General features: G+C 44.7%; 1 protein-coding gene across 8 annotated transcripts in view; it reads right to left on the minus strand.

The window, feature by feature from the left end:
- CFAP221 (cilia and flagella associated protein 221) overlaps window positions 1-13,591 on the minus strand; it is a 135,682-nt gene that overhangs the window by 81,241 nt on the left and 40,850 nt on the right. For 5 of the 8 annotated variants that reach the window (XR_009500477.1, XR_009500476.1, XM_059912054.1 and 2 more), the window contains exons 8-12: window positions 7,173-7,332; window positions 4,884-5,004; window positions 4,671-4,800; window positions 4,314-4,422; window positions 894-981 (exon numbers count right to left, since the gene is read on the minus strand). Coding sequence is in view for 6 of the 8 variants with exons in the window: in XM_059912054.1 (XP_059768037.1) it covers window positions 894-981; window positions 4,314-4,422; window positions 4,671-4,800; window positions 4,884-5,004; window positions 7,173-7,332 (608 nt within the window). In the remaining 2 variants the exon portion in view is untranslated. The remainder of the gene's footprint in view (window positions 1-893; window positions 982-4,313; window positions 4,423-4,670; window positions 4,801-4,883; window positions 5,005-7,172; window positions 7,333-13,591) is intronic. The other 3 variants (XM_059912057.1, XM_059912056.1, XM_059912058.1) reach the window with 3 other exon arrangements.

A 13,591-nucleotide genomic window follows, 5' to 3' on the forward strand; every position in this document is an offset into this window, starting at 1 on the left:
AATCACTGAGCTGTATACCTGAAACTAACACAATATTGTAAATCAACTCTACTGCAGTCAAAGAAAACAAGAAAGAACAGATGTCTATGATCGTCACCAGGGCGGTGAGCTGTCCGGTCCGATTTGCATGCGGCCGGAGGTTGAGTGTCAGACTGGGGACCTTAGGTTCAAAATACAGATTCCTTGGGGAGAGACCCAGACCTCCAAGACGACTAAGAGTCAAATAAAATAGAGGGAATTTAAAGAAGGAATTGGCAAATGCGTTGTTAGACAAAAGAGGAGGGAAACTTCTTGTACCTTTATTTAGACTCTACTCATTTACGATGAACGTTTCAGAATTTAGCATTACTGGCCGTCTCCCTTGAGCAAGAAGTCGCCGCCCCCGAGGGTCTGGGCCGTGCGGCTCTCGTGCCCACCTGCTCTGCACCCTCCCTCCCTCTCGCTTTTGCTCGGTTTCCTGCCCCAGGGCCGGCCTCCGCCTGTGGTCTGGACCTGGCTCTGGCTTCACTCCTGGTCACCGCCTCTGGGTCTCTCTCACCTTCCTGCTCTGCAGCTCACGCCCAGCTTTCCAGCCCGAACTGGAGCCGTTCCCTGCCTCTAAGCTGGACGCCTTTCTCCTCTTTACTACTTTTCAAACTACTTATACCGTGTCTTCTGGGAAGCTTTCCAGCTAGACGAGTCCTCTGCTAGCTGGACTCGGAAGCCCCACACAGCTTAGCAGCGGTCTCGGTGAGTCACAGGCAGCCTCGATTTACAGTTAACCGTGGGCTGGCTATCAGCCTCCCCTCCCTACTTAAGTGTAAGGTTTTTTCTCCTTCTGTGACATCTTGCATACAGCAGGAATTCACAATATTTAGTGAAATAAATGACATCGAATTAGCAGTGTTTCTGACCTTGTATTTGTTGTTTACTCTCTGCCGCTCCTCAGCAAGGTCTTTTTTAAATTTAAAGGACATGTGATCTTTACCGAGGTGTACCTGCCTGGGGAGAAAAAAACCAGCTTCCAGAACCCATCAGAATACCATAGTCAACTTCAGGATGGAGTGTCTTAGCCTTACTGCACAGCTGAAGAGGGAGGACACACCGTGGGGTAGAGAAGCTGCAGAGACCACAGCGACACAACTAGGGTGAATGATGTGTTCCACAAGACGAAGCTCATCTTCTAGGGACACACACTAAAATATTTATGAATAAAAATACCTGGATCCTCAACCTCAGTCATCATTAGGGAAATGCAAATCAAAACCACAGCGACGGACCACGGCTCACCCACTCGGGTGGCTATGACGATTTATGATGATGATGGTGACAACAATCGTAACGGAGGAAATAACAGGAATTGCCAAGGAGGTGGGAAACTGGAAGCTTCGTACGTTGCGGACGGTAATGTAAAATGCTGCAGCCACGTAGAGCACAGCTTGGCCGTTCTCAAAAAGTTAAACATAGAATTACCGTACGACCCAGCGATTCCTCTACTACGCATACACCCAAGAGACCTGAAAAGATAAGTTCACACAAAAACTTGTATATAAATGTTCGTAGCAGCATTATTTAAAATAGCCCAAAGGTGGAAACCACCCAAGTGTCCATCAACTGATGAATGAATAAACACAATGTAGTATGTCCATAAAATAGAATCTTATTCAGCCATAAAAATGAATGAAGTACAGACAGGTGCTGTGACGTGGATGAAGCTTGGAAACACGATCAGTGAAAGAAGCCAGTTACTAAAGGCCATGTGTTCTACGGCTGCATTCATATGAAATAAGGGGCAATGCCACAGAGACAGAAAGTGGGTTAGTGGTCGCCAGGGGCTGGGGAAAGAGGACGGGGCGTGACTGCTTCATGCTTACGACGGGCTTCCTTTCTGGAGGGATGCAAATGTTCTGGAAATAAGTGGTGATGGTTGCACAACACCGTGAACGTACTAAGAACTTCTGGCTTCTACACTTTAAAATGGTTCATTTTATGTGATGTGAATTTTATCACACTTAAAACACCTCTGGTATGTAATGTACCCATCATGGAGTCCAATACGTGTTCAAAGTATATAATAGCAGAGTTCCCCGGCAGTCCAGTGGTTAGGATTCTCGGCTTTCACTGCCGAGGACACGGGTTCGATCCCAGGTCGGGGAACTAAGATCCCGAAAGCGGCACGGCACGGCCAGAAAAAAAAAAAAAAAAAAAAGAGGTACAGTAGCTGTGGTTTTTAAATTTCTGGAGAACTGTCTTAGATTAAAGGAAACTAAAGAGACATGAAAACTACACACAAATTGTATGATCTTTGATTGGACCTTGGATTCCCCACTCCAAAAACCAAAGCCCCCTGGTATAAGAGTCATTACTGGGACAACAAGGTAAATCTGCACATAGGCTGATTATTTGGTGCTTCATCAATGGTAAACCTCTTGGAAGTGATTATGGTGATGTTGGAGAACGTCCCTGCTTTTACGAGCTACGTGCTAAAACCTTTAGGGGTGAGGCTTCATGGCACCTGTACCTGCAACTTGCTTTCAAAGGGATCAGGGGGGGCTTCCCTGGTGGCGCAGTGGTTAAGAATCTGCCTGCCAATGCAGGGGACACAGGTTCGAGCCATGGTCTGGGAGGATCCCACATGCCGCAGAGCAACTAGGCCCGTGAGCCACAACTACTGAGCCTGCGCCTCTGGAGCCTGTGCTCCGCAACAAGAGAGGCCGCGATAGTGAGAGGCCCGCGCACCGCAATGAAGAGTGGCCCCCACTTGCCGCAACTAGAGAGAGCCCTCGCACAGAAACGAAGACCCAACACAGCCAAAAATAAATAAATAAATAAATTTATACAAAGGGCTCAGGGGGATAAAAGGTGTGTCTGCACGTGTGCATTTGTGCGCGTGTGCATGCGTGTGGCGTTAACCACTGACCCTACATCAGTGTGTGTGCCTCTTACTGGCAGGGTTAAAATCTTTTAACAAAAAAGTAGGGAGAAAGTATTAAGTGAACAACACATGATCAAAAGTGAATTTAGGGACTTCTGGGGTGGCACAGTGGTTAAGAACCCGCCTGTCAATGCAGGGGACACGGGTTCGAGCCCTGGATCGGGAAGATCCCACATGCCCCGGAGCAACTAAGCCCGTGTGCCACAACTACTGAGCCCGCGTGCCACAACTACTGAGCCCGTGTGCCACAACTACTGAGCCACAGCTACTAGAGGCCGTGCTCCACAGCAAAGAGAAGCCACTGCAATGAGAAGCCCGTGCACCGCAACGAAGACCCAGCACAGCCCAAAATAAATAAATAAATAAATAGATAAATAAATAAATAAACAAAAACCAAAATTTAGGTTGTGATTTCGAGTCTGTTACAAAGAAGCATAGGTGGAAGGGAAAACACGAGGGTTAACAGTGGTCACTGGACTAACAGTGATTTTTTTTTTCCTCTTCTACACTCAAAAAAAAACCTTCAAGTTTCTAAAATGACAACGTGTCCACTTTTTTTACAACAGGTTAAGAGTATTTTTTTAAAATGGTCCTGGGTAACCTGGCATACGCCCTATTCAACTGAGGCCAGACCCCGAGTACAGACTCACACAGGATTCTGTGAATTCACAGAAGGGGCTGTTTCTCCTGAAGGGGTGGCAGGGTGGGGACACCTGGGCCGGCCCCAGAGCTCAGGACGCGTGGCCTGTCTGGGCGGCATGTGGGCTCTTAGTTCCCCGACCAGGGATCGGACCCGTACCCTCTGCAGTGGAAGCGTAGAGTCTTAACCACTGGACCGCCAGGGAAGTCCCTCCAGGAGTCTCTGTTTGAACTCAGTTTAAGAGTTTCTAAAGTTACTTCAGCTGAATCTGTACACGTAGATATGCCTGGTGTGATATGGTAAAAATTTGTAAAACGGGTTCCATTTTGTTTGCAGGAGCACAAAGAAGAAGCCCCGCGTCTGAGTTTGAAAACCTCCGTCGGGAGCCTCCCCGACCCCAGCCTGCACTGCCGGGGTCCCCGGACGGCCTCTGGGGCACACAGCCCAGGACACAGGGGGCTCGGGGTGGGGGGAGCGGTGACGGGGCAAGACCCGGGGTGCCTGTCACCCCGATCGGTCCTGAGCAAGCGGGGTGCTCTCTGGCTCTGCCACTGGTCATGCTTAGGAAGCAGCATAGTTTGGTCACATTAGTTTATTCCCAATAGAAACTTCACTCTGAAACAGAAGGTCCATTAAAGGGAGAGGATAATCAAATTTTTCAGAGGGCATAAAAAGGTATTACATTTCATTGTGTCTCATGGATAAAAAGCCATTACCAAAAACACCGTCACTTGATGCAAATAATTGCGCAATATTTACCACTTAAGGTGATTTTTGAGCTCTTCGTAAGTGTCCTGTCTGACCTTCTGTTCAAAGAGTGCTTCCTTCATCTGTCTTGTTTTTGAAACCTCAGTGCCTTGGTCCAAAACTGAGGGAGGAAAAAATAAAATAAATAAAACAAACAAACAAAATAAAACAAAGAAAAAATAAAAACAAACAAACAAACAAACAAAACAAAACAAAACAAAAAAACTGAGGGAGGGAGCAAACACGATTATACCAGTAATCAAATCAGAATCACTGGCTGAGAGAAAAACACATTTCTAATGGCAAAACATAACAGCGATCTAACTGAGTTTTGCTGCTGCTGCAGATTCTGCCCAGGGGCTGACTTACGGAGGACCAACTGCTTGCCTTCTCTTAATTCTTTAATCTTCAGTTTTCCTGGTTCTTGGTTTAGAACAGTTGCCACAGCAAATGGATTCGATAAATCTACTGGAAATCTCAAGTTCTGATATTCGATTTCCTGAGACCAAACCAGGAGGGAAAAGTCATTATTTGCCTTCTCTGTCATTCCTTCCATCGTGGTTCACGTAATGCCCACTTTACCTTAATCTTGGGAGGCTTTGCCTTTGCTGGCAGTCGGTGAAAATGTACATGTGTCCTTGCCTTTTCTGGAGGAACAACTACTTTCCTAGAAAGGGTATTTAATCTTTCAAATTCTTCTAAGCTAGAGTTGAAAACAGATTATTAAATTAGTATGTAATGCAACAACTCAAGGCTCCTAATTTTAGTTCTTTCCAATAATACCATGACTTACACTCCATTAAATATCAATACTATATCTAAACTAAAAATCAATCTGAGTGCTAAAACAGTGGTTTACTAAAATAAACGCAAGGTCAGGATACCAGAGCATAATCATATACAAACAGCTGTTCGATGGCTGTTTTCCTTATGTTCTCAAAGAACATAGCAAGTGGAAAAGAGGACAGGCTGAAAAATGCTCTCAGCGTCCAGCATAATTCATTTCTGGGCTGTTGGTTTTCCACAGCTAAATTTACTTACCACATTTAAAAACTCTTACATTGATTCATGTTCCTAGTAAAAGAATAATTTTGCCCACTGTTTGTAGCAAGATCTTTAAAATAAAGTGATTCAGGTTAACGTTTGAGATCTTTACTGTGAATGAAAACTGCTTTAAACATAGGCAGGTATAGACATGGCTGCTTCCATGTCTGCAGAAACTACTCATTTATCATGAGATGTAGTGGAATTACGTATGTTTATAAATGCTACCCATGAAAGCATTTCCTTAAGCAAGAATGTGTGAACACGTGTTTGTGGGATGACACGTGTCCATGACGTTACAGAGGTAAGGTGAGAGATTGCGACCATTCATGCATTCTGACATGCCAGGTGCATTGGCCTAGCGCCTACTGACCCGGCCCCACTGCACAACACGGGCCATAGGCTTGCGATCCCAAACTTAACGTGGCCTGTGTGAGGGTCCTGAAAGGTCACGGCACGGGAGAACCTGTCCACACTGACTGACGCGCTGTGAGGTGCAGGGACGAGTGAGCTGTGGCCGGCATCTGCATCTCAACAGAGCTCTGATACCACCTCTGCCGTAAATATCTGGGAAACAACCCCAAATTTCTGAGGGTGTTAAAAACCAGTCTCCTAAAGCAACCACACTCCAATGAAAATTAACAGCAACGGCAAAAAACCCAGTCTCCTTAGGAAGTCTAATTGCTAGTGTTAAGGATGGAAATGAGAAAACGAGAAACTAAAGAGTTACGTGGGATTGGCAGTGCCAAAGTCAGGGCATATGTTAGTGCATCCATCATGCACCCAACTCTGAAACAAAAAAGCAACCTATGACGCCTTCAGAACACACTGCAGCTGGGTCATTTTTCTCCTTGCTGGTGGAATGTCTGTTCTAGCCCCACCTGCAGCCTGGGGAGACACAGTCCTTGAAAACATCAAGAGTGCTCTAAACAAGATATTAAACTCCAGTTGGGAAACCAAAACATCAGTTAGAAAAGGTCTGCTCCCGCTCCTGCACGGAACTTGGGCCGCGCAATGCGCCATCATATGTACGAACACGTCTGTGGAAGTCAGAGTCAAAGAGGGACAAGTCAACGTCCCCCTCAGGCGATGGCGCCGAGGAGGCGGTCTGAGAGTCGCAGGACGTGACGCGAGCTGGCCAGTGGCGTTCTGCTCGGCCAGTAACTGACGCCAGGAGAATGAGCGCTGGTTTCCATTTACATCCAACGCTACTTCTTCATCGGCTGACTCATTTAGTTCCACCGTGGGAACTTGCAAGATTTGGGCTCAGCGGGCCACACGAATATTCTATAGTTGACTTAAGCTGCTTTGGCTTTTTAGAAAAAAAATAATAACATAAATATATAATAAACCATGGAGCTAGTTCTTATTCTGATACTAGATTGTTACTCCACTTTATTTAATATGCCTAATGATGTTACTGTGTGATGTGTACCTGCGCGTGAAGGGGAGAGGAGAAAATCAAACTTTTTCTTTATCATTTTCAAAATATTTGTAAGGGTTTTCCAAGGTTGGGGTTTATACTGTGACATTTTCCTTTCCTCAGTCATCTCTTCCCCTCTTGCCAGAAGCAACTACTGCTACAAGTGCAGAGATATCCTCTGCATTGCTGTTGTATCTTAAGTGTATTTTATGAAGGTTCATCATTTAAATAAGTTTTTTAAACTGACATAGAATTGACATAAAACAGTATATTAGTTTCAGGCATATTAAGTATGCTTTTGATGGCATTCTGCTACAAGAAAGAAACACAGAATGAAAGGAAGGAAGACCTGGGGTTTTGAAAAAGTTTGAAGAATACACAGAAGCCCCCCCAGGCGGCCGTACTTTAAAGCCATGTTGGGGTAGCACGTGCCGGTGAAGACACACTCGTACGGCTGAGAGTTGAACTGTGAAATCCACAGCTGCACTTTTATCTGTGCGATCCCACACTGAAAGGGGGTAAACGTCACTGTCACATCCATCTTCCCATTCGCTGGTATTATTCCTGGGAGGAAAGACATGAGAAAACATGATGCGTTCTCTTCCTGCCAAGTCCCGGCAAAGAGGCTGACACACACACACACACACACACACACACACACACCACACACACACACACACCCATACGCTCACACACACCCCATACACACACACACCACACACACCCCATACACTCACACACACCCCATACACACACACACCACACACACCCCATACACTCACACACACCCCATACACACACACACACCACACACCCCATACACACAAACCACACACACACACCACACACACACCATACACACACACCACAAACACACCACACACACACCACACACACACCCATACACTCACACACACACACAGCCCCCATACACTCACTCCATACACACACACACACCATACACACCATACACACGCCATACACACACCATACACACACACCATACACATACCACACACACCACACACCATACACACACACACCACACACACACCACACACACCCCATACACACACACCCCCCATACACTCACCCCATACACACACACACACCATACACGCCATACACACACACACCATACACACACCACACACACACACCATACACATACCACACACACACCAAACACACACCATACACACACACACCACACACACACCACACACACACCCATACTCACACACACACACACCCCCATACACTCACCCCATACACACACACACACACCATATACACCATACACACGCCATACACACACCATACACACACACACCATACACACAGCACACACACACACACCATACACAAACCATACACACACACCATACACACAACCACACACACACCACAAACACACCACACACACACCACACACACACCCATACACTCACACACACCCCATACACACACACACACCATACACACACCACACACACAACAAACACACACCATACACACACACACCACACACACACCACACACACCATACACACACCACACACACCACACACACACACCATACACACACACCACACACACCATACACACACACACACACCATACACACACCATACACACACACCACACACACACCATACACACACCACACACACACACACCACACACACACACCATGCACACCACACACACACACCACACACACACCACACGCACACACCACACACACACCACACGCACACACCACACACACACCATACACCCACCACACACACCCCATACACTCACACACACACACCACACACACACCATACACACACTCCCACACACACACACCATACACACACACCCCATACACACACACCACACACACCCCATACACTCACACACACCACACACACACCATACACACACACACCATACATACACCACACACACCCCATACACTCACATACACCACACACACACCACACACACACCATACACACACACCATACACACACCACACACACACACACACACACCACACACACACACCATGCACACCACACACACACACCACACACACACCACACGCACACACCACACACACCACACGCACACACCACACACACCATACACCCACCACACACACCCCATACACTCACACACACACACCACACACACACCATACACACACTCCCACACACACCATACACACACACCCCATACACACACACCACACACACCCCATACACTCACACACACCACACACACACCACACACACACCATACACACACACACCATACATACACCACACACACCCCATACACTCACATACACCACACACACACCACACACACACACACCATACACACACACACCCCATACACACACCATACACACCATACACACACCACACACACACACAAATACACTGTTCCCATGAGAAACACCAGTATTTCTACTATCTTTATATAGTCTTTTCATTAAATACACGTGCATCAACTTCTGCACGTTTACATTGATCTTATTTATCCAACTACTACCTTAATCCTTTATAATAATAACTCGATTGTGTCAGTTATATAAACATATACCTATCAATCAGCATTGCTGACTCAGAAGTGAATTCCCAAAACCATAATCTTTAAGCTAATTCCCACATGTCAATGTTCATGCTGTAAGCCACAAGGAAAAGCAAGGAACACACATAAAAGTTTGTGTCCAAATTATTCAGTTCCCTATATTTTTGTGTAATTTGATTCTCTCCTTTCAAATCTTCAGGATGGATGACTGTTCTCTCCAAAGTCAGATATCACACGATGTTTATTTCTCCTTTGTATCTCTGGTGCCAGCAGCACTTGGAACCCAGTAAGTGTTCAACAAACATGGAAAGGAAAATAAAAGGCAGGGAGGGAGGGTGGGTCAATGCCCTAAGTGTGAGAGGGGCTAATGTTTCTGACTTCCACTGAAGGCTCTCTGGTTTGCTTTCTAGGTGGTTCCCTCTGTCCCGGTGCATTGGGTCTTTCTATGGTCCCTGCAGAGGCCTTGTACACACCCTCATAAATGCCTGGCATACCCCCTTCCCATCCATGGCCTCTGAATCTTGGCCCACCCTCTGCCTTGCTCTCTGTGCCAACCGCACAGCCCTTTCATTCAGCCATCCAAGCATTCACTGAGCACTGCTGGGTGCCAGGCACTCTTTTAGGCACTTGAGATACAGCAGTAAACAAAGCAAAGTCCCGGAGTTCCCAGGGTTTACATGCTAGTCGGGATAGCAAACAAAAAGAAATAAGCAAGTGAAGATAAACTCTCAAGTCGTGGCATGAATACAGAGCAAGCCTTGGGGAGGCAAGTGAAGCACAAGGAGCTGTCTGAGCGACGGGGACATCGGGCTCACGTGGAGGAGAGCGGCCTCTGCTCCAATCCCCAGACACGGGCTCCGGCACCCCAGGGCCTTGGCATCGCCGTTCCCCAGCCTGGAAAGCCCTTCCTCCAAGTCTTCTTTCAGCTGCTGATTCCCACCCCTGAAACCATCTCTCTGCCGTCTGTCTCCCCTACTAAGTCTCACCAAAGCAAGTGCCTGCTCATTACAGGTGTTCCCAGCTCAATAAATAAAACTTCAAAGCCTGCGTCAGCCTACGTGTTACAGCAAACTCCTCCTGACGCTCCACCCCCAAGAGCCTCCACCCCCGACACTCCATCACCCTGCGGTCCTCGGGTGCCACCCCAGCTGTCACCCTGCTATGTCTACCAGTCTCCCAACTAGACTGCAAGCCCCTAAGGCAGACAACAGGCCGCAGAGCTCTTTTATCTTCCCAGATCCCAGGCACAGTGCTTCAGAAAACTACAGAAAACCCTAAAGACTCTGCCAAAAACACCTGTTAGAATTAATTTAAAAAGTCAGTAAAGTTGCAGGATACAAATCAATATAGAAAAATCAGTTGTGTTTCTATACACCAACAACAAACCATCAGAAAGTGAAATTAAGAAAACAATCCCACTGGGGACTTCCCTGGTGGCACAGTGGTTAAGAATCCGCCTGCCAATGCGGGGAACATGGGTTTGATCCCTGGTCCGGGAGGATCCCACATGCTGCAGAGCAGCTGGGCCCGTGCACCACAACTACTGAGCCTGCGCTCTGGAGTCCGCGAGCCACGACTACTGAGCCCGCATGCCACAACTGCTGAAGCCCGCGCGCCCTTGAGCCCGTTCTCCGCAACAAGAGAAGCCACTGCAATGAGAAGCCCGCACACCGCAATGAAGAGTAGCCCCTGCTCGCCGCAACTAGAGAAAGCCCACGTGCAGCAACAAAGACCCAACACAGCCAAAACTAAAATAAAAATTAAAAACAAAAACAAACAAAAAAAAATCCCACTTACAATAGCAACAAAAAGAATAAAATACCTAGGAATAAATTTTTTCCAGTTTTATTGAAAAATAATTGACATACATTTCTGTATAAGTTTAAGGTACACAGCATGATGGTTTGATTTACATATTTGTGAAACGATGACCACAATAGGTTTAATTAACGTTTATTATCTCAAATAGATACAATTAAAAAGAAAAGAAAAAATTCTTCTTGTGATGAGGCATAAATTTAACCAAGGAAGTGAAAGACCTGTACACTGAAAACTATAAGACATTGATGAAAGAAATTGAAGAAGACACAAATAAATGGAAAGATATTCCATGTTCATGGATTGGAAGAATTAATATTGTTAAAATGTCCATGCTATCCAAAGAGATATACAAATTCAATGCAACCTTTTCAGACTTCTAACGGTACTTTTCATAGAAATAGAACAAACAATCCTAAAGTTTGTATGGAATCACAAAAGACTCAGAATAGCTAAAACAATCTTGGGAGAGAACAGAGCTAAAGCATCATGCGTTGTGATTTCAAATCCTATCACAAAGCTACAGTAATCAAAATGGAATGATATTGACATAAAAATATATAAATAGATTCATGGAAAAGAATAGAGAGCCCAGGAATAAACCCATGCATACGTGGTCAATTAATTGGCAACAAAGGATCCCAGAACATGCACAGGGGAAAGGACAGTCTCTTCAATAAATAGTGTTGGGAAAACTGAACAGCCACATGTAAGAGAACAAAACTGAACCACTATCTTATACCACATACAAAAGTGAATGTGGGAAGCAGATTACTTAGGAGTTTGGGATTGACATGTACACATTACTGTATATGAAACAGACAACCAACAAGGACCTACTGTATATCACAGGGAACTCTACTCAATAGTTGGTAATAACCTATAAGGGAAAATAATCTAAAAAAGAATATATATATGAATGTATAACTGAATAACTTTGCTGTACACCCTACCCTAACACAACATTGTAAATCAACTATATTTCAATAAAAATTTAAAACATTAAAAAAAATGATTTCAAAGTGGATTAAAGACTTGAATGTAAGACCTGACCATAAAACTCCTAGAACAAAACACAGAAAAAAGCTCCCTGACACTGGTCTTGGCAATGATTTTGGGGATTTGATACCAAAAGCAAAAGCAACGAAAGCAAAAATAAACAAGTGAGACTATATCAAATTCAAAAGCTTCTGCACAGTAAAGGAAACCATCAACAAAATGAAAAGGCAACCTATGGAATGGAAGGAAATTATTTGCGAACTACATATCCAATAAGGCATTAATACCCCAGATATACAAGGATCTCATATAACCCAATAGCAGAAAAACCCAAATAACCCAATTTTTTCAATGAGCAAAGGACCTGCATAGACATTTTTCCAAAGAAGATATACAAATGGCCAACAGGTACGTGTTCAACAACACTAATCATCAGGGAAATGCAAATAAAAAACATAATGAGATATCACCTCACACCTATTAGAATGGCTATTATCAAAAAGAAGAGATAACAAATCCTGGTGAGGGTGTGGAGAAAAGGGAGCCCTGTTCACTGTTGGAAATACAAGCTGGCACAGCCACTACGGAGAACAGTATGGAGGTTCCTCGAAACGTTAAAAAAATAGAACTACCATATGGTCCACAATCCCACATCTGGGTATAATATGCAAAGGAAATGAAATCATTATTTTGAAAAGATAGCTGTACTCCTATGTTCATTGCAGCATTATTCACAATATCCAAGGTATGGAAACAATCTGTGTCCATCAACAGTTGAATGGAAAAGAAGATGTGGTACACATATACAATGGAATATTATTCAGCCTTAAAAAAGAAGGAAACCCCGCCGTTTACGACAATATGTATGAACCTGGAGGGCATTAGGCTGAGTAAGATAAGCCAGACAGAGACAAAGACTGCATGGTATCGTTTATATGCATATCTAAAAGAAAAAAGTCCAATTCTTAGAAACAGAGAGTAGAAAAGTGATTTCCAGGGGCTGAGGGGGGAGGGAAAAAGGAGAGGTTGGTAAAAGGGTATAGACTTCCAACTGCAGGGTGAATAAGGTCTGAGGACCTAATGTAAAACACGGTGACTATAGTTGGTAACATCATACTGTATAATTGAAATTTGCTAAGAGTAGAGTGGAACTTAAATGTTTCACACACACAAAAAAAGAAGTAACTATGTGATGTGATGGATATATTAATTAACTCAATGAAGGAATCCTTTCACAATGTGTACATACGTCAAATCATCACATTGTACACTTTAAAAAGATAATAATTTTATGTGTCAACTATACTTCAAAAATAAGAAAAAAATACAAAATAAACACAAAACTATTTTAGCATTCACAGCAGATCACAGTGGGCAGATATTTAAATCTGAAACCTAAACGTCAAGAGACAGAAACTGG

This window comes from Balaenoptera ricei (assembly GCF_028023285.1).
Source record: "Balaenoptera ricei isolate mBalRic1 chromosome 7 unlocalized genomic scaffold, mBalRic1.hap2 SUPER_6_unloc_1, whole genome shotgun sequence".
Lineage (NCBI taxonomy): Eukaryota > Metazoa > Chordata > Mammalia > Artiodactyla > Balaenopteridae > Balaenoptera > Balaenoptera ricei.